Genomic DNA, 22,388 nt, shown 5'->3' on the forward strand with positions numbered 1-22,388 from the left:
TTTATTTCTTGAACTGCATTTAAATCACATCAACTTTCTCTTCCTCTTTCCTGAGGGTAACACATCACTTCAGCGGTCATGAAATGGCTGGCAAATCTTCAGTGTCATAATTTGTAGTATTGCGTTCAGTTTCGTTGAACTTTACATCATGAAAAGGTTTGCATTGGTGTAAATATAAATATGTCTGATTAGTGACAAATATACTACAAATAATTAAGCCAAATTGCATCTTGTTTGAGCGCCATCACGATATTGTCACAAAAGTTTTGTATTACTCAACATGGTCATTTATAGTGAATGTCATACGGTTGAAGAATTATTTTGTGTTTTTATGGATGAGGTTCAAAGATAATCACTACTTGTATGTACAGTATACTAAAATGACCGCAGCTCTTGAATGTCTGCTAGAAAAATCTGGTGTTTCATCTCCAGATAAGAAAAGAAAGCATTAATGCGGCGATTTTAAAAATAAGAAAAGATGAATAAATTATTGATACCGTTTAGCATTATTTGTCAGTAGAAATAGAGAGAGTAAGAAGGTGAAGGAATTCAAGCATATTGCGCATGTATAATCTTAATGGTTTGTGAGCCTGTTTCCATCATTTTATAAATCTTACTGTATTTTTAGTAAACATTCTTCTTTTCATTTTGGATTATTTAACGCTATTCTTTTTAACGTATACATTGTACGCCACACTATGTCCTTTTTCTTATTATGTGTATTTCCAAACGAAAGAGATGAGATCTGATGAGATCTATTTAATATCTCAGTTATTTCTCCTGGACATAAATGAGATCAAACGAAGAGCAAACGGAAACTTTTGCTTAAGTCTCATCTAAATCTCCGATATTTCTCCAGAATCTGTGTGACTACAGTATACTGTGCTGAATAATAAAACCTGTATTTGTTAATGGGAATGGAAACCCCAAAAATGTGATGACCCACAGTGGCATGTTCATGCAGTTTTTAATAATGTTGTATGATAATATCATGAATTAAATGTACTTTATATAGTCTTTAGTAACAATCGTATCCCCATGTTAGCACAACAACAGCAGAATACCAAGAAAAAAGAGCTGGAGTTGTGCAATCAAACATATTTCCATATAGTTCTAATATTTTTTATAGTTCTTGTAGTTGTATTTATCTCGCCAAAATAAAATATACATTTCTTAAATGCCGTAAACTAAAACATCAGTATTTTATAATTAAACATACTCTGGTACTTGAGCAATACAATTACATTTGAATCATTTCAGTGTGAATATATGATTGTATATTCAAAGATGATTCATATCTATGACTACATGACTGAACACGACACTTCTGAACCCAAAAGTGAAACGCTGGTTTTTGGGCCAAAAGAGACTCCAGTTCCCAGGATTTTCACCTCCACGCCGCCTGCTCCAATGGATGCACCCGTATCCACTCCGAGCCCCACCTTCACACCAACCGGCCCGGCTTTGGCCGATGCGCTGCCGACTTCAGCCCGAGCCATGGCACTGAGTCCGATCACGTTAGCTGCCGCGCTGGCCCCAGCGTTTGGACCTTTAGCTTCTGCTTCTAACACGCTGAGCTCAGCACGAGCTCGACCCACTCCCGCTTCTGCAAAGACTTGAGATTTGGGGAGTCTCTTCCCTGGTTTGTCTTCAAAACCTGACTGCTCTTTTCCACTTCGAGCATATGTGCTCTCCTTCCTTGTGCTTCCTGGTCTGTCGTACGTGTCGATTATGTTTATGGTATCTAACAAATCAACATTCGCCGAAAGAAGTTGCACGCGTGGATTATTTGAAGATCTCATTTTGATCTCCCAGGTTTCTTTCTCAAATAGTTTTGAATTGAGCTCGCTTGTAACATTGAAGTCTACTGGGTGTGTTCCATCGTATAGACGTTTGGTGTAAACTGGAGATAAGACAAATAAGATTTAATGTAGCGCTATTAAAAACCAGGAACTAAAGAGATGCAAACATTTGAAAAAGAAGCCGAATTTACAACACATCAATAATAATAATATGCATTTAAATTATGTTCAATTATCTGTAAAAACTACTAAATGCGGCACACAGAAAGAAGATTCAGATTTGAGATTTATCGCTGTGTCACGTTTCCTGATCTTCTGAAATTGAAAGTGATATTTCACCATCATAATATGTAACGCTTGCTTCCTTATCTAATTAAACTGAAGCACAAAAACAAAAATGTTACATTTTCTTAATAATTCTATAGATTAAAATGAAGAGCACTTACCTTTATTGCTACTCATTTTAGCGTGTACACAAGCTTGAAAATCTAGAAAATAGATTGTGGTCCGACGACACAAGTGTGTCAAGCGGTTTCACTTTAGGCCTTTTATCCTGGTGCGGTGGTGATGGGGTGGGCAAGAAAAGTGAATGACGTAACATTTGATAACGCTGCCCTTGATACAAGGCCATTTCATTTGAAAGCTGAGACCATAAAAGCTGCGAGTAAGAAATACAAAGTTCACAAATCTATGATCGGAGAAATACACACCAACTATCTTCATATGACACTAAAGATAAACACACGATTTAATTGTTTGTACTGTTGTTTCTAAGCAACAGACGCAGCAGAACAAATGCAAATGAATTCGCATCCAACTTGTTTTACGAACAAACTGAAGCTTTTGTTGTAGTCGTGAAACTGAAAGCATGTACTTCAATAATCAAACAGTCATCATAAAGATAACGAGACATTCACGCGCACACTAGAAGCTTATCAGATTGCTATTAATCTTCTTTAAGATAGTATTCTTTCCCCATATACGGTTTTACAGTAAATGAGATGTTTTCTCGGAAGCGATGTCTATTGACCGAGTCATTGAATTAGACACGCCCGCACTTTTGAACTGATCTCGGATCAGCAAGAGAGAAAACAAGGTCAGCAGCTGGAACAGAATTCAAATCAGCCGTCATGTAGAGCTCACCTGAACCTTGAGCAGTCAAATCCACAGCATCTGATGCCATTCATGACCGAAGTGTCATCTGCCTACAACAGTGGTTCTCAAACTTTTTTAGAGTGCATTGCTTTGCGGCCCCCCAAATAAAGACTTATAATCTGAAACTTAAAATTTTAATTAAACCAAGAAAATATTCAGTTAAACAATGCTAAAACATCAATTCTTTTGGTTGGTGGCGTTGTTTTTCTGATGTTTGATTGCACAAAATTTATGATAAATATCTATATTTCTAAAATGCTACAAAATCTGTGGCCCCCCTGGAACCATCTTGGGGCCTCCCAGGAGGCCACGGCCCCCAGTTTGAGAACCACTGGCGTACAACATCAGATGTATAAGCAAGTGTAAAGAATCGTTTTATTCTTCTATCGTGGCTACAGAGCTTCATTCTGGATGATGATGAATTACGAGCTGCTTGCGGGCAGGGCTGGTCAACCGCCGTCCTGCAGAGTTTAGCTTCAACACCTGAATATGTGATGGATGTCTTCAGGAATACTCGAAAACGACGGTGGGACGTGATTGATTAAATCTGGAATTAAACTCTGCAGGACCAGCCCGGCTTACGTGTGTCGAGGTGTAACGTCATGATTGTGTGCTGGAACAAAAGTGACAATTATTGTGCATGAATCAAGTCATTTATTATTTACATTGAGCAATGTGCAAAGTGAAATGAAATACATATATGCAATATTTACAGTAGCACAACCCCCCACGACACAAGAAGAGGGGGAATGACATGAACGAACTACAAAAACAAACATAATAATTATTGCGCAGTAAAACTGCGCTTCAAAGACAATCTCGCGGCAAAAACGTAACTATTTCATGATGTGGCTAATTCGTACAATCTCAATCGTACGTTTTCGCTTTAGGGGCGGGGTTAGGGGGTGGGGCTTCAGTTTTCCTTTTCTTTTACATTTTTGTGCAATTCACAACGTAGGAATTCATACGAATTAGCCATAAAATAGTTACGAATTCCTGTGAGATCAGGTCGGCACTTCTGATGTACGTCTATGGGCAAGACATTGTGGACAGTTTATTATGTAAAGCTCATATTTTGATTGAAGAGCTTAGATTTACCTTCATCGTGTTCTGGGGTTGACATCAGGTGAAAGTAAAAAAAATAGATTAAAGCTGTGCACAGAACGTTAATTCTGTCATTTAAATCAAGTTAACATAACAGTCTTCGAACAATGTGTAGTGTTGTGCAATTGTTGCATATACCTTACTGTTGTATAAGCGCTGAACTGAAAACGCATTTTCCTAAAGTTATTTCCTATTGCAATCGTCAGCATGCCAGAACTTTCCATTAAGAACAGGAAGAAACATCTCTTCTCAGATTCAGCATTCAACAGGTCTGAACTCCGTAGATATGAATATAACAGCTTGAAGAACATGAGCTTTATAAACAGCAATTGTACAGCAAAATCGCTCTTTTTTACATTCCGTGCAACATTTGCATGCTCAGACATTTTGAAACCATGTATAAAAACATGGTTTCTTGACTGTTAAATATTACCCACACTTCAAAATGATCATATCAACCATTGCGTCGACACTCAGGAGCGTCTTGATGTTTATTTAGGAAATGTTGAGATCTTATCGTTTGTTGTCTTCGATGTTCTTCACATGAGATGAAGCTTCTCCTGACTGCATCATATCTTCTCCAGAAAGCCATTTCATCAGGACAGATTAAACACTTTAGACAAAAAAATATATATTCTTGGATATTTCCAACTTGACTTTTGTCACTTGTGACTTTAACACACATATGTTCTTCTCTATCAAAACAAACAAGAACACAAATGTTTCACATTCTGGAAACAGAATAAAGAGGCAGAGATTCAATCCACTCACCCGTCGGAACAACATTGTATAAGCATTTCCAAAATATCACAGCATCCAGGGAAGCAGTCGGTACAGAGTTCACAGATCTCACAGAACGCTGGGCAGCCGCAGCCACAGCCGCAGTCGCAGTCGCAGTCGCAGTGGTGACCTGTGGTTTGATGACAATGGCACGTGCATTCATTATTGCAATTTTCCTTGCAGATCTCGCATATTTCTTTGCTGCACCTACAGCCCATTGCCTATTAAAATGAGATGATGATAAAGTCCACCGGTCAACACGGCATCCAACAACGTCCAGGCTTGAGTTTTGTGGTTTGATCCGAACTTACCGAGCGAGTTTAGGTCGCACAGTCGAAAAGGTGAATGTCACCCAAAACTTCTCAAATTCTGAAGGAATCTGTTCTTGTGTGATCAGAATGTCATTTGCATGCATAAGGGCCTGCAGAAAGTTTGCGAGGAACTGGGCATGTCTGTCCAGCCAATCAGCTCGGCACACAGAACTATAATTTGCATAAAATATGTGTCTGCCCAAACTGCATGCAAAAGACGTATCAGTGCACAGAATCTCTTGCTGGGACAATTTAAGAAACAGAAATAACTACTATACACAATTGTGTTACATATTTGTCTGTAGATCTATACACATATATTTCTATATACATATTTTGTTACATATTTTTATTTTTTCAAATGTGTTATTAAGGAATTTAATTTAAGCTGACTGATTTTTGTATATTATTTTGGTAAAGACTTACTTACCATGCAGTAGCCTGATGGAGCCCACAGGGGGCGTCACCTTACTGTAGTTTTCACATGGTTGCTCTCAACCACCATCACAATCACCAACATACACTGATGAAAGAAAATGTAAAAACTTTTTTGATTTTTTTTTCTGACAAATCCTCAGATGGGAGGTGAAACTAAATGGGAGGAATTATTTATGCTTAACTATTCATTCCTTTAACATCTGACAAAAGACCAACTGACAATGACACCAAAGACAACAAACACACCAGTGTAAATAAACAGCAAAGTGAAACAGTAGTTTGTGTGGTTTGTTTCATGCCGCAGTGCATGCTGGGAACTGGAGTCCTGCCTTCAGCACCTCAAACTTAATCACTTTAATGGTTACTGTAGAGTTAAACACACACATGCACGTACGCGCGCGCGCGCAGTACTGAACTACTCTTTCCACAGAAAACACTCTTCCACGCCGTATGCAATGAAATATAATATATTCATAACAAAAAAATAAAACCAAAGAAATCTGAAAAATGTAGATTTTTTAGAAAATTAAGAAAATAATTGAAGAATTTACAACAAATATAAAATTTGTATAAACGTATGTACATGAACCTACATGAGTATCTGAATAGGAATAACCATCACAATCTCACAGCAAAAACATAACTATTTTACCAGGCGGCTAATTCGTATGAATTCCTACACGGTTAAAAATGACACAGCTATTTACTTTAAAATTTAAGGTAACAGTATTACACAAAATATTTTTAAGTACTTTAAAGCATATTTTTAACGCAATATTCCACGAATAAATCAAGTAAAATTACCTAAAATATTTAAGCACGTCACATGATAAACTTTAAAAAATCAAGAAGAAATACTAATTTGAGCATTGGAGATAACTTCTTGATCTTTCTTAACTTCAGTTTAACATTATTATTGTTTATAACATATATGATGTACAAGTGAGCTGAGAGTTGACTCAGTACTGACATTAGCAGCATTACTGTTCACTGTGTGAAAAAACAAACAGCTCGAGCTCTCCCACAACCTGAGCACAAGCACCACTCTATAGCACCACTATTCTAAAGCACATAAAATAGCACTTTTTCACAAAAATGACTCTCCTAATGCTGTCGCATGCAGAGCATGCTGGGAACTCTAAATTCACTGCTCAGTTAGGGAAATTAACTTAAATAATTCATGTAGTTCCACCACAAAATAATTAAATAAAGATCCTTTATCCAATTTTAAGTGGGTTGAACATGATAAAATTAAGTTGAATTCACTCAATTATTTGTGCATTTAGAATTCAAGATATTTCTATAATTTTAACTTAAATTTTGGTTAAAAAAACAAGAACACAATTGTATTAAGTCAAGTTTACTCAATTAATTTCATGAAATCTACTATGACACAGAATCATTTTTTACAGTGATCTTATTTGTACATTTTAGTACGATTTGCTTTCGCATCAGTAATGTTAGGCTTAGGGGCGGGGCTTCGTTATTGCTTTTTACAAGCAATCACGTTTTTGTACAATTCACAACGTACGAATTTATACGAATAAGCCACCTCGTAAAATCGGAATAACATCAGTCTAAACTAGCAATTTTTGCTCGGTCTTGGTTGGCATTTAATATAGCACACATATAACATATAGACGTCCTTCCAGATGGAAGAGTTTTACATTCTTACAGTGTAAACTCACTGTTCAGTCGCTTGACATCTTTTGTTCTGCTTTTCAATCCTCTGCAAAGCTGAAAAGAGATCCTGAAGGACACGAGCAGCATTATCACACATCTGCATCAATGTTCTGCCAACTGATTCAGAATTTCATGACTAACCCTACAGATAAAGTTTGCTCTCAATGTATCTATCTTTCTGTCTGTCTGACAATCAGAGAAACATATTTTATAAAAAAAACGGATCGGGTCAAATATGGTCATTTTCAAGGTTAAAGTAAACAAACACTTGGGTTTTTCTTTATTCCATCCCGACATTTCCTCAAACAAAAGTAAATGTGATTGTTTAAGATATTATATTTATTTTATATGTGGTACATTTCAGACACCTGAAATGTAATTTGTCCTCAAAACAATTATTGCACTTAATTACAATATTGATTACTGGCCCCCTCATGCATGAAGAGCTTTTACATTCAACCCCTCCCCAGTGTCTCAATCAGGTCCTGCCTCACACACACACACACAAAAAGATTTCAGTGTTCGGTGTAATGGCCCTGAGGTGACTGACGGTGCGTGAGGGCTGCTGGTGTGAAAATCCCTGCCAGTGCCAGTAGGACGCAGAAGGGGGAATGAGAGCCGTGTCAGTCACACTGTGTGCTGTGATTTTAATTCTTTGTTGGCTTTAAGAGGATTAAAAGATTGTGTGCAGTCCACAGATGTAAACAAAATTCATTTCACTCTGATGAACTAAAGTGTGTAGTGACCGGCGGGCACAGAAGGGGGCAGGAAAAGCAAATATTAGAAACATTGTCAGAGAAACAGACACGTTGACATGAGCTTTCAAACACTTTGATGTCATTTAACAAATCCTAATATAATATTGTCCCTCATGTCTTAAACAAAAGACACGCTGTACATTTGTACTATACAGTGCCATTTATACAGCTGAAGTCTAATGTAGTGTGCTAGAAATAACTAGCTTTAATATAGCTTTAATTAAATGTTTTGATGATAAAGAACTTATGAAGTATTCCTGTATTTTATCTGCACAATTTGTTTTATAATTGTCACATCTTGACAACAGCCTGTTATAGAACCACAGAACAATAATGTCAACATCATGTCACCAACAATAAACAGGTTGAAAGGTTTCATTTGTCTTGACTGCAGGTCATTTAAAGCAAGATCAATTATAAAATACACTTATCTAAAAAAAAGGGTAGGCCTAAAGCACACAGTTAAGTCACAGTTCCCCACATTCATTTCATTCATTTACAACTGAATGTGATGAAGCTTGACTAAATCTGAACGTTTATGCTGGATTTATGTGAAAGTTGATACGTAATTGAAATACAAACTAAAATACAAACACTTTAACATGTGGGTGTATACTGTGTACACAAAACACTGCGTGTATGCAGAACTTTCAGTTATAACAATATTAACATTAAAGGTCTAGTGCAAGAAATTTAGCGGCACCTAGTGGTGAGGTCGCGAATTGCAACCAATGGCTTACACTCTAAAAAGTTTTACCGGGATTTACTCAATTTTTTTTTGGTGAAACAATTTACACTAAAAAAATTGAGTAAATTTTAAAGCTGTGAAATCAATGAATTATACGGTTTAAATTGAGTAAATGTAAGTAAAAAAATTAAGTAACTCTGAGTAACTCAATTATTTTATATGTAAAATTAAATTGAGTAGATTTTTTTACATATGAAATAATTGAGTTACTCAAAATGTTGCATTTACTGGTTTATACTGTATTTACCCTTTACTACAGGAGTACTTTACAATGAATAATAAAACCAAATACAGAAAGAAACTGTACACAGATTATTTAAATAAAAAAATGTATTTGTTAATTAAGCATTGGACAATCTGAAATCAGTCTAAAAAAAGATTAAAAAGTTGTAATATTTAAGATTGCATGTAAAATAAGAGCATTTAAAACAGCCTTAATGATTAAACCTTACTTTGATTCCTGGTGCATACTCCACCCCTCGTCCCTACCTTTCGAAGCACTAAGGTGGCTGACACAGGAATAAGATGTCTTCACGTTTTCGATTCATTGCCAAAGGAGATAACATATTTACGAAACGCCCTCTGTAGAGCAGTTTGTCCGTTCAAGTCTACTGTAGAAACATGATGAATTCTATGTAAGGGGACCTGCGGTGTATGCGGATAACTCATTCTAAGATAATAAAACCATAACGCTTCATCACAGTATGTGCATTTCTGTCAATAGATCCTCCTAAAAATGACACACTGGACCTTTAAACTATTAAACTAATAACATATTTGTTTGTCTGAAACTCTCTAAAACCCGTTTTTATTATCATCATAGATGTTCCTGTCTGCACCTGTCTATGAAGAGAATCTTTGATTTTTGGCACTCATCTCTGTGTCAGTTAATATAACAATGGCATTGGCAGGCATTAGAAACGCACATCTTCTCATAAAAACACCGTGAGAATCATTTTTCCTCATTCAGTAAAAGCATCTGAAGTACACGCTCACTTTGTTTGATAAAATAATAATTTTGCATGAACATGAGTGCCAGTAACAGAGTAGAGAATGACGGCACGTGAAGACGAATGATTTCTTGAGTCTAGAATAATTTTATGATTTTTAAGACAGGACTGAATATTTATGTTCTCTCACTGTTCCTATCACACACACACACACGCACACACACACACACACACACACACACACACACACACACGCACGCACGCACGCACGCACGCACGCACGCACGCACACACACACACACACACAGCCTTTATTTTCATTCTAATAGCATCATTAATCATTAAATCTTTATTACGAAGTCAAAGTCAAGCCAGTTTAAAATTTATAAGCCCGGGATGAGAGCTAATAAATTAACAAAGACACCAATCAATCTTTATTTTCCAAGAAACCCAGTCAACTAGAAAGACCCGAAATCAATCACAATACACACACAAATATTTTTTTGTCTTAATATAATAACGTTGAAATCAGTTATAGTACTTTTTCAGTTGTTGATGTGGGTTACTGTGATATCAAGCTGCATGTTCCGTTTCTTTTATAACCCAAAAACAAGTTATTGGAACACCTGTCTGTCTGTCATTAAGGAGATATAAGGTAATTCATATTTCACGGTTCATTCTCAAAGCATGAACACATACACAAATACAACAAACCCAACCCAAGCATGACTGCGTGGAGTAAAGCTAACTCTGTTTCGCCGAAGGAACATCTGAAGTCATTTCAGATCAGAAAGACTCACATTCAGGCCACGTTTGTTAAAAATGTAGCGTCCGAAAGCAAAGAAATATGCAGAATGCAGCTTGTGTACTCAAAGAGAAGTATGCACTATGCATGCAACTGACCAACCTTATCTCACATGAATTCGTAACTACTTTACGAGGTGGCTTATTCGTATGAATTCGTACATTGAGAGTCGTACAAAAACCTACGATTACTAGAAAAAAGCAATACTGAAGCCCCTAACGTAACTCGGCGCGAAAGCAAATCGCACTGAAATGTATGAATGAGATCGTAAGAAAGCATACAAATTAGCCACATCATAAAAACAGTTATGTTTACGTCAAACACTGACCTCTTATCAGTGTGAAAACAGCTCCCCGTGCATGCATCGTGCCAAAAAGAGGAAGCAAAATCTTCTGAACCTGAACTTCCTCCATATGCCACTAACAGTAGAGACGTGAAGTAACAAAACACAAACTAGAACGCACATGAACATGAAGTTTGGTTTAGTGTGGCTCTGTCTGGCAGGTGAGTCATTACCATATTAAAAACTTTGTTTAACTGTTGATATGAGCTTACGGTTGTGTTTAGATTTGAAGTTTTATTTAGAAGGTGTAGATAAGCATCAACTCGCTTTATCAATACTAGCAATACTAATACTAGCAAAACTGCGCAAATACTTAACAAGTGCTGAAAGTATAATGAATAATGACCAAGGAGGGGTAGCGATTAAGCTGGGATCGCACGGATCAGATTGTTCAGCTAACATCTCTTTCAAAACAAAAGAGGGGCAAACACTGACCTCTGATCAGTATGAAAACAGCTGTGCATGCAATGTGACTATAGAGCAGGAAGCTACATTTCTGAAGGTGTGAAGTTCCACTATATGCAGCGAACCGTAGTGACGTAAAGTAAGAAACACAAACTGGTCTTAGTGGAATATAATGGTTATGCGTCTGTACAAATACTTCAGTGCATCACTACAAAGCACAAAAACACTTGACTATGCACTGAAAAACAAAAGAGGTTTTCAAATATCAAGTTTTAAACATTGGGATGTTTCATTCAACAGGATTTGGAATTTCAGCTACTGATGAGACGGACATAAATGGACGTGAAGGAGAGCATGTCACCGTTGCGTGTATTCATGGCTATGCTTCAACCAACAAAAAATATTTCTGCAGAGAGCCGTGCAAAGGTGATGATGTTCTAGTATCATCTGATCGGTCACCTAATAAGAGATTCAGTCTGAAGGATTTCAGAAATAGCACGTTCACAGTGACCATCGCTGATCTACAGGAGTCAGACTCTGGCCTTTACAGGTGTGGTGTGAACAGAAGTGCTGCTTTGGACACATATCTTCAAATCAATCTGAGAATATATAAAGGTAAACAAAATCACAACATTTGGAGAAAATGATCTGATTCACTTATTAATGACGCACTCATACACAACAGCAGACACACACACGACTCTGAGGACTACAACAGTGACAACATCTGATTCTCAAACCTCCTCGAGTAGATCATTCACGCCGGCACCTCATGACATCACAACAACATTTACAGGTAACATGAAATTGACACTATTTTACTTGACCACACATCTCAGTGGACTGTGGACTGGACACATGAAGTCAATCTGAGAGCATTTGCATTTCTAAAGTACTTTCATCTTCTCACATTCACAAAAGCAGACTCGCACAGGACTCCAAGAAGTTTATTCTACACATCTACCAGACCTGACGACATTAACGTCTTATCCTCATCAACAGGTAACATGATACGCATCAACGAATTTGTTCTCTTTACAATTCAACAGCGTTTTTAAAAAGCATCACCCCAACAGTATACATGCATGTCACTTTGTGATGGTGAAATACAAAACTGTTCTATAGGCCACTTCGGATGGCATAAACGCGATTTTTTTTTTGCACAGCAAAATCGCCAGTGTTAAAAAGGGTCAACTTAACTCTCACAGTGTTTATATAATCCACACTTTGAGAGTGTGGGGATTGGGTCAAAGCTCCTGTGACCTTAAACAAAATGACAGAAAGGGAACAGCTGTCTGGAGATGATGACTGGTGGTTTTCTTCAGGTCCTCTGATGGTGTTCATCATGGGTCCGGCCGTGCTGGTGATCTCTGGACTGACGCTCTGTATGCTGAACATGCAAAACAGAGAACCAAACAGTTCCAAGGGTACGTCTGTCAAATCATATACATACTTTCTAATACAAAGTATAATCTCTCTCAAAGTCTCTCTCGTGCAACAGATCCAGAACATCACGATGCTGAACCGATCACCATATGTACCAAGGTGAGTGATGGATCATTTTCTAAAATAACATAAACTGAAACCCATCATCAGAGTTACAGCTCATGTCATGTCATGTTTTTAAAGATGCAATCTGAAACTGTTCGGCATAAAAACAAACAAAACAGTCATTGGGCAAGTACATAAACATCTATGTATAAAGCATCCTGCAGATTTATGTTTCAAATAGAGATTGCCACAAAGAGGAAAAAGTTGCAGATTACAGCTTTAAGGAAAATTTGGACATGAAACAATTTTGGTTTATTATTACGTTTGGTATCGGGTCATCGATGTAAATTCTGGGACCGGTAAAGTCAATCGTACATTTACATAATCGCACTGATATGTCGCTACTCCACAGACTGATCGTGACATCATAGAGACTCAGCAGCAAGATGATACGTTCACTGTTCTTTACTTCACTGTCAGTCAAAGTCCTCCAGCCAACCAGAAACAAGACACTCTTCTCAGCTCCACCCTCTACTTCCAGTCCAACATTAACAAGATTTAAAACACGATAAGAACATAGACTCATACAGTATGCAAACAACCATTTATATACATTAACGTCTTAGAAAAAACATATGGATCAGTACGGCAAATGTCATGGAATGTATATGCATTATTACAAAAATACACTGTATGGTAACAGTACATTTTGTATGACAGGCTTACACTACACATCCTCCTAAATTCCCCCTAAATCCAACAGCCGACTCACAATGTTGATGTCTGTTGTTTGTCCGATCAATGTGAATTAGTTTTATGTGCTTCTGATACCATGTGCCATAAAAATGGCTAAGAATTGTTTTCTTTTTAAAGAAAGTAGATATAAATAACAAATGATTTCACGTGCTGTAAACAAGTGGCCAAAAGTAGGATCTAAATCCGCATGTCTGACACTGTAATATGTTCATAGAACTACAGAACACACACACATTTGCATGATTATGTGAAGCCACAGGCCAAGCAAACAGTTTATCGTCAATCAAAAGCTGTGCAAACATTGACAGAACGCTGGGCAAACACATGGGAAATGGGAATCGGTAGGAATTTGTTTATGTAGCTCTGTGTGTGATGAACGATAAGAACAGCGACATAAATCAGACAGTAAATGGGGGATTGAAGACATAACATCACAGCGCTTCTATTTCCATTGTTTTGAAACAGTTTTGACTTCCTGTGACGATTAAGGAGGACGGCATAGTCCAAGCGGTCTACATTCTTCATTTGATTTCGTCACAATTTGGGTTTTATGTGATGTTCATGGGTGGGTGAATTTGTACAGCGATATCACAATAACAGTGTTTTTAAATGAATTCGCAGCAGTTTCTGCCACCGTTATGTAAACACTTATGTAACAGATAAAGCAAAATATGTCATTCTGCTCATCTACTTAACGTGCCATAAACTCTCTCAACCCGATAACTACACATTTTTCCTTCTTCAGTTGAACACAAACAATTTTATATTGAAATGCCATCATGCTAACTTCTTCTATCAGACTAAAATAAATGACCATTTTTAATATCAAGTAAATAATTATTTTGCACATCTCTGTGCCACACGTCATCAGGGGCGTAGCACAGAATCTGGGCCCTGTGCAAAGGCAAAGTGTGGGGCCCCTCCACGCTATTTAGCAAATAAAAGCTATTATATAACAAAGTAAATTGTTCTATTTATTTATAATACAGCACTGAATCTAATTTCTGTATGAATTGTGATATACTTAAATATGAATCACCTCAGTATCCCCTTAAACATGAATTGACAGTTGAACTATATTTTATTTGAATTGTGTTTCATTAATAGAGACACTGCGCCGTCCAAAACATTACACATTTAACTATTGAACAGTAAAAAATATATTTTATGTTACCCACAGTAATGTGTAGTGTAAGAATAGGCGAGTGCATAAATGGTAGTAATAATGCCACTTCATTACTGTGAGACTGCCAATTTAAAAAGTTTAATGCCAGGTCGAGAATGTCAAGAAAAAATGGCTCCCTCATATCAATTTTTATTAACAATAATAAGGCCTAAATACACTATACACTACTTACATATTTATTGACCTTTTTAATTTTGTTTGGCATGTTTATTATTTTAGTTGAATGTTTATATATTATTAGGGATAAACGTAATATGTCAGAAGAACTGCCTAAGTTTACGTCAATATGCAGATAAAAACAAAAAGCGCGAGATGTTTGTCCCTTCATGCGCTCCGTAGTCCGGTGTACATTGTTTTTAAGTGGTTGTTTTAAAGTTAGCAGCCTGCCCTGTATATTCAATTCCAACCATTTTTTGGGTTGTCTGCTGAATATAACTCTCACAGTCTCCTGCCTAATTTTTGTGAATGCTAACAGCGAATTTGGTGTTAATTTAGACCACCGGATCGATAACAATCATTTAAGCAGGCTTCCAAAAATACTGCCACTGCACTTAAACATTTCCGACACAAATACTTCAAACAAACTACCCAAATACTACTTGATCGGATCAAGCACTAGCTGAAAAAGGTGTATGTACTTCATACCTGTCGATGAGACTTTCCATCATCTGCTGTGAGCGAAGTCAGTGAACGCAGACTGTGAGCGGGACATGGAAAACTCGGAACTCAGTTAGCTGCTGCATGCCTGCTGTGATCGTGTGAAGCATTTACACAGACATCTGCCGAAACTTCTCAAAATAAATTTTTTAAATAAAATATTTTTTTTTATCAAAAAAATAAAACAAATAAATATATAAACGAATAAATGTAATAATATGAAAATAAATAAAGGAATGAATGGTTTGATACAACAAAATAATTCGTTTTTAGCTATTATTGATCTTAGCTTTAACTTTTTTTTTCATTTTTTAAATAGATGTATTATTTTTTGTGTCCATTTTTAATTTATTTTTAATTTTAGATTATTTTATTTATCATTTCCTTTTATTTTTACATTTATTTATTTATACGTTTATTTATTGATAATTTTTGCAGGTTTAGTCCTCCATACAGTATAGGCGCACAATTGTAAAATAATAATTATCATAATTTCAGGAACTTCAAGGCCCCTCACATGTCAAGGCCCTATGTACTCAGTCACCCTTTTCCCCCCACTTGCGACGCCCCTACTCCTCATCCACTGAAATATTTATTTCTCCTGATAACAGAATCATTATGGCTTAAGGGCTTGCGTGATGGATCAGGATGCGTGAATACAAATTAAGCACCATGTAATTGTGTTGTCAATGCTACAAACACAGTGTAAATGTGGTGTATCAAAGTGTCTTGCTATTAAAGTGGATCGTTAATGTTTCCTGATGGGACTTAAAATGCTTAGTTCCTTATACACATCACATGAGGTGAAGAGTTATTAATAAAGAGAAGTGATTGTCATAGAGTCCAATTTCAGTGAAGACTGCTGATTATCAAATTTTGAAATGTATTTCAAATTACACCTGTTTGCTTGACAATAATCAGCGCAATTATTGGTACTTCGTGTTTAACTGTGCAATGCAGTGTAAATGGCATTTTAACAAGCGTGTTAATGTTAAGCACAGCAGTAAAACGCCTCAGTTCGGCGCTGGCTGATTTAACTAAAGAATCTCCTTTGTGTCCACAGCCAGAGAGATTACATCCCGTCCTGACACTTACAATCCCAGAGTCAATCACCATCAAATGACCCATTCTGTGGTTAACGAGGGTCGTCAAAGAATTCTGGCTGCAGGATTGAGATATTTCATGCGACCATACGCTGGAACGTATGTCCTGAAATGAGCCGATCTCATTAAGAGAAGTCACGGCATCATAGAGGGAGAACGGATGTGCTACGTGTAAATGACCTTGAAACAGAATTAATGATGGGAGATAAGAAGAACGTTCCTCACATGGGCAGCTCCTGTGTATAATACAGTTTAATCAACTTTTAGCTTCTTTGCATTTCTTTTAGCGTTAAGTTGTGTGGGATAAATGCCTGAAAGTGTAGAAAGCATCACGTGTGCAAAATATGAAGGAATTAACAGAGTCAACGTCAAATTCTCAATGTCATTTGGATAATACAAGTGAATTAAAGTATGAAAGTTATTTCTATTTTGCATTCTTTTATTTCTTCATGGGTTTTAGTCAGACGCACTTCCAATTTCCAGTTTTTATATTTTGCATACACGATGAAGTCATTTGGATTTGACATGTTCTATAGCGTGTGTTTTGTTCTCACGTTTTTCTAGTGTTCAAATCTGAAACAGGAAGTGCTTCTGGACCGACGCTGTTTATGTCTTGCATGCCGTATCTATACTGTGGGAAGATTTTATGAGCAAAGCGGGAAAAGTAATCTGTTTTGTGTGGACATGTAGGATGTCTTCATTTTCAAAAGCATGAAGTAAGATGTCTTGAAGTAAATCACGTCTTTAATTCTTACGTTTTTTCTTTATTCTTGAACTGCACGCTTTGAGTTACACTAAAGAAATTATAATTGTATAAATTATACAATGTCCGTCAATGCAATGTCCCTAAATAGATCGCTCGCTATGTAAATGTGTGTGTGTTAGTGGGTAATGTGGTCATTTGCATGTGTAGGGGTCAGTGATTTATGGAGCACAGATTCACAGGTTTCAGAGAACTCTTTGTACATTTACTGTGCAAACCACAGCAGGGACTTTTATTTGTACAGTCCTTCTTTATGTCTCAATAATTCATTAACTCTTTCTTTCACATATACAGTATGTTCCATAATTACATAACCTTTCTCGTATAAGCGTAGAAACAAATGAACATACGAATGAAGCGGATGCATCAAATTCACAGGATGTCCGGTACTCGAAACACGCTAAATTCCATGTTATGACGTGGCGTATAAAAGAAACATTATTTAAGCTTTAACACAAGCTATATTTGTTCTAAACAACATCAAACCTGCCATCTTTATTTTCAATATACTAACGATGGGCAACATTTTTAATAAAAAGTTTTGTGCATTAAAGGCGGGGTGTCCGATTTCTCTTAGCCATTTTTGATGTTCAAATCACCAAAACAGACACACCCCTACCCCCATCTTTCGCTTTCGTCAGCGCTCAGCTAATGTCCGTCCTGTGCACTGTGCACCTTACTGCTGATTGGCTACAAGGTAGTTTTGGTACTCGGCCCGACTCAGTTGTCTAAAGCGTAATTCGGAAATCAGTTACCCCGCCTTTAAGCATCAATGTAATCGGTAATGTTGAAATGACATGGCTTAGAGCCAAACAAACCCTTTGCACCCAAACATGGAAAGATTAGGCATGTTATTTTCCATAAGCAATGATTCGTACAGTCGCTCTTGAATGCCGTCTGGGGTCCCCCACAATCCCACAAGTCTTTCACGAGGGAATCGTAAGGAAACATTCCTGAAGTCTCTCAGTTGAGTTGCTTGTCTTTGGGTAGTTCGGGCTTCGAATGGCACTCCAACTGATGCATGCGTGTTGTTTAAGCGAATTCACACAGTAACATTACACTGTATGCTTTAAAAACACGTCGGAGAGTTCACAACACATGTATGCGAGTATATAAAAATGTTTGTTCATAATAACACAAACCGATATCTCGCGTGAAACATCAAGCACAGCTGTATTCATCACAAGCGTCCGATGATCTTTGATTGACACATCCGTTTGTGAGTATCCCGTCTGAAGATCTGACCGCTCATGAGGTCGAGCGTTCTGTGGAAATGCTTCTGAATTATGAATGATCTGTCACACGCCTCACAGATCGTTCTTTATATGAGTGCGAGGTGTTTTGGTGAGCGACTCAATTGAAATTGGATTGAACTCCAGAATGAGTAAATAGCCAAGAGGCTCTATTGGCATTTTCTTCTGGAAAAAACTCACACAAGCCAACATCTCGATAATGTTCTGGTGAGTCCAGATGGCTGAAGAAGATCAATACTTAGGATGAAGGTGTTTAAAGCACCTCTTTTTTGAACTTTTACAGCAGTAATGCTTCTCATAGCGACCATCTATAATTCATAATACTACACTGCCCGTCCAAAACAAAGACACCACCTGGATTTAATTAAGCAAATAGGTAAGAGCCTCCCATTGGATTGGAGGTCTAGGTTCAGCAACGTTATGTGCCCAAAGAATGAGGTCAGCTGACTACCTGAATATACTGAATGACCAGGTTATTCCATCAATGGGTTCTTTCTTCCCTGACGGCACGGGCATATTCCAAGATGACAATGCCAGGATTCATCGGGCTGAAATTGTGAAAGAGTGGTTCAGGGATCATGAGACATCATTTTCACACATGGATTGGCCACCACAGAGTCCAGACCTTAACCCCATTGAGAATCTTTGGGATGTGCTGGAAAAGACTTTGCGGTAGCGGCTCTCCCATCATCAATACAAGATCTTGGCGAAAAATGAATGCAACTCTGGACGGGAACAAATGTTGTGACATTGCAGAAGCTTATCGAAAAGATGCCATGGCGAATGCGTGCTGTAATGAAAGCTAAAGGCAGTCCAACGAAATATTAGAGTGTGTGACTTTTTTTGGACGGGCAGTGTATTTTTGTTGAGTGGAGAGAATGTCAAAGCAAAGTTCAATTTTTACAGAGTTTTCTAGCTCCACATGTCAGTGTTGTTCCCTGCATTGTCATGATAATGGCCATGAGAATGAGCTAATGACGGTCATTTCTTCTCTGTTGATTTTAATACTGAAAAAGCAAATCATTAAATGAAGAATATCTGTCTCACCACAGTTACGACCGAACCATTACGGTTATCCCTCAAACGTTGGTTTCCGTCATGATCTCCATGCACTCGCCGTTAAGCGGACGCTCTTCAAGACAAACGTCCGTCAGAGAGCTGCAGTTACTGGCGCCCTCCTCTGGCCCGGAGGTCAACTGCAACCGAATTCGGCCGCGGCTTCTATTCAATCCATTGTGAAGGGCAGTCACTAAACACTGGGACTCGGTAGAGGGCGGGGCTGAGTCCGCCTGCTCAGGGGTGTCAGGGCATTCGTGGGTCATCGCCAGGGCGATACTGCCGCTTTTGGCATGGGGTGTTTGACTGTGAGTGTGACGGTATTCTTCTTCAATATCTTTTCCGAGTTTCCACCTCTTCCACTTCTTCAACATCTCACTCTGGACCTGAAGGAAAAGAGATTGGGAGCAAAGTTTTGTTTACACCAATTATGTATAAAATACATACATTTTCGTGCAATTACAATTTTCAAATTATAATTTTATGAATATTTAGTTCACTTTTGAATGCTGGCTTTCGTGCAATGCCAAAGGTTTGACCTCCAAGTAATGCACATACTCATCAACTATATAGTTTGAAATCCCTAGCCTATATGTACCTTTGAATAACCCATACACCATTTATTTTGAAATACATGCCATTTACATAAACAAGTAAATAAACAATTGAGCAACTGTCCTGAAGCCAAACCAGTTGAGAAGCTACTGGGATTAATGTTGCCATTTTGAATGATTGTGTTCCATATTTATGTTTGTAAACGATTTTGAAGAAGTCACAAACATCCCTCACCTCTTTGTTGACAAAGCAGTACAGGATGGCCACGAGGAGACCCTGCGATTACACACAACACTTCAAGAACCCGCATGCAAATCTCACAATAGACAGTTACAAAACAACATTCATTCAGAAACTCTCAACATGAGCAACATCGTAAATTAAGACTGTGTGTAAATTTCCTGTTTGAAATCACTTTAATGCTAATGCGGAGGTGGTGGGCATCGCTCGACCTCTGACCTGGAAGGAGCTGAAGAGGAGGTCGTAGAAGAGGCGGATGAGCCTCAGAAGAGATTCCTTTGGCACGGATTCATCGATGACGAAGGTGAAGAGGATGGCGTGAATTCCCAACAGCGGGATGAGGGTGAGAGTGGACTTTGCCAGCCTTTGAATGAAAAGAGATTTAATGAGAGACCGCCGTCTTCCCAGCAGGAGAGAAGAGATTTAGGTTTTTACCTGAATTTATAGTCGGTGTATCTCATCTGATGGGCCTTCAGCTTGGACATCAGAATCTTTATTATACGAATGAAAATAATGAAGTTGATCTGTTCCAGAGAGAGACAAAGAACGCGTTCAATGCTTTAACAATGAGAGCGACATCATTTTTGCATGCATAGGTGCTTAATCAAAACAGAAGTCACAATACAACAGCAGGAACACATGGGAGTTATGATGTACATCATTTTATCAGTTGGAAACACAATTGGCATCCGAGTGTTCATGTGTTTTGTTTTGTAAAGTCCCTGCAGCGGTTGTATATCTGAGCTCGCTCTACTAATGCTCAGTGACATGTCGACTTCGTAAAGCGTTTCTGAGCCTGCGGCGTTCACACAGCGTTCCTTCAGATGTGTGCGGAATGAGCTTAGACACACTAAATGTTGTGGATTAAAGACTGTTTTTGTTTTAGATGAATGTAATGAGAAGAGAATGCGTTTGTGTGTGTGTCTCTTACCAGATATGCGAACAGAATGGGGGAGCGAATGATCCACCAATAACCCATGTTAATATTCCTTTCCCAACATCTGTATATGAATCACAATACAGAGAAAAATCATATGCAATACGAACAATGAACACAGCACTCATTCAAATCCAAATGTTTTCTATCGGTTTATTGGTAATGGTTACTTCAGAAAGAGAAACAGGAACCATGAATAACCAACAAACAGAAAGAAGGGAGATTTTATCCATCTGAAATGAACTGGATGTTAAAAAGGTTAAACAAGTTAAAAAGTTGAATAGCATAAATGATTTGCAATAATATATTAACAGTCAGGTTTTGATTCTGTGTTCAGTTTTAATTGTGTGTTTGCCGATGCCCTTTGCGTTCTAAACTTAATTCTTAAATGTAAGCATTACGTGACTTACCAAGTGTTACCATGGTAATGAGATGATTCATTCTTATTTGAATAGAGCGAGTGAATACACCTGTGAATATTATTCGTATCGTATTAGATTTCACAGGTATTTATAAGTCAAATGTACGAGTACATCATGTTTCACATCTGGTTGCTAAGGATAAACACTTGCCCAACTCTTGTAATGCTGGTGATGGAGTTGCCGAAAACTTTGCGAGGTTAATCGAGCATGTTCAATATTCAAACTCAATCCTGTCTGTCATTTATCAGTCTAGGATAAAACACTTTGTCAGAGATCGTTTTAATAGCCAAGTTCTTTATAAATGAATTCATAAGGGATTAATAGGAGGCCTCTGTGGGACACTATTTAATTATGATAAAAGCTCAACAAGTACTTTGTTATTTACAGTACCTCTCTATCCTTGAGGGACAAATTTGTCTCTAAAAGTTTGCTGAATAACAACTGTGTTACAGAAGCTCACTTTATATTTGAAAACCTTTAAAGATAATAAAATCAAGTTGGTTTAAATACTGTATCTCCAAGATGATCTGTGTCTGATATTTAAGGGCTGTGATTCATTCTATCTTTGTCTCTTCAGACGGAACAGAATATGATTGTTAAGGGAAATCAGTTGTATAAATGGCTCATAAAAAGCTAAATCGAATCTCCCGTTTCTGTACAGCAGGTCCCACACAAACACATTCTACA

At 37.5% G+C, this 22,388-nt stretch overlaps 3 protein-coding genes across 7 annotated transcripts in view; 1 reads left to right on the forward strand and 2 right to left on the reverse strand.

Moving 5' to 3' along the window:
* Positions 1 to 797: 797 nt before the first annotated feature.
* LOC130553244 (uncharacterized) lies at positions 798 to 2,309 on the reverse strand. The gene is made up of 2 exons (XM_057332109.1): positions 2,249 to 2,309; positions 798 to 1,903 (listed from the first exon to the last, which is right to left on the reverse strand). Exons 1-2 carry the CDS (start codon positions 2,262 to 2,264, stop codon positions 1,305 to 1,307), a joined length of 615 nt encoding a protein of 204 aa, XP_057188092.1. The 5' UTR covers positions 2,265 to 2,309; the 3' UTR covers positions 798 to 1,304.
* An 8,628-nt stretch (positions 2,310 to 10,937) lies between these two features.
* On the forward strand, positions 10,938 to 16,837 carry LOC130553232 (CMRF35-like molecule 5). Of its 4 annotated transcripts, none has more exons than XM_057332090.1 (7): positions 10,938 to 11,038; positions 11,583 to 11,897; positions 11,968 to 12,078; positions 12,204 to 12,284; positions 12,608 to 12,709; positions 12,784 to 12,827; positions 16,436 to 16,837. In XM_057332090.1, exons 1-7 carry the CDS (start codon positions 10,999 to 11,001, stop codon positions 16,493 to 16,495), a joined length of 753 nt encoding a protein of 250 aa, XP_057188073.1. In that variant the 5' UTR covers positions 10,938 to 10,998; the 3' UTR covers positions 16,496 to 16,837. The 4 variants fall into 4 exon arrangements, with proteins under 4 accessions (XP_057188073.1, XP_057188070.1, XP_057188071.1 ...); XM_057332087.1 differs by lacking the exon at positions 16,436 to 16,837 and adding an exon at positions 13,186 to 14,483; XM_057332088.1 differs by lacking the exon at positions 16,436 to 16,837 and adding an exon at positions 13,186 to 14,483 and having other exon boundaries at positions 12,207 to 12,284.
* Positions 16,838 to 17,439: 602 nt separating this feature from the next.
* Positions 17,440 to 22,388, reverse strand: part of gcgrb (glucagon receptor b) — a 33,636-nt gene continuing 28,687 nt past the window's right edge. For both annotated transcript variants that reach the window (XM_057332011.1, XM_057332010.1), the window contains exons 10-14: positions 21,274 to 21,343; positions 20,778 to 20,866; positions 20,562 to 20,706; positions 20,337 to 20,378; positions 17,440 to 19,933 (exon numbers count right to left, since the gene is read on the reverse strand). In XM_057332011.1, the coding sequence (XP_057187994.1) occupies positions 19,571 to 19,933; positions 20,337 to 20,378; positions 20,562 to 20,706; positions 20,778 to 20,866; positions 21,274 to 21,343 (709 nt within the window). In that variant the 3' untranslated portion in view covers positions 17,440 to 19,570. The remainder of the gene's footprint in view (positions 19,934 to 20,336; positions 20,379 to 20,561; positions 20,707 to 20,777; positions 20,867 to 21,273; positions 21,344 to 22,388) is intronic.

This window comes from Triplophysa rosa, linkage group LG4 (assembly GCF_024868665.1).
Source record: "Triplophysa rosa linkage group LG4, Trosa_1v2, whole genome shotgun sequence".
In the NCBI taxonomy this organism is placed as follows: Eukaryota; Metazoa; Chordata; class Actinopteri; order Cypriniformes; family Nemacheilidae; genus Triplophysa; species Triplophysa rosa.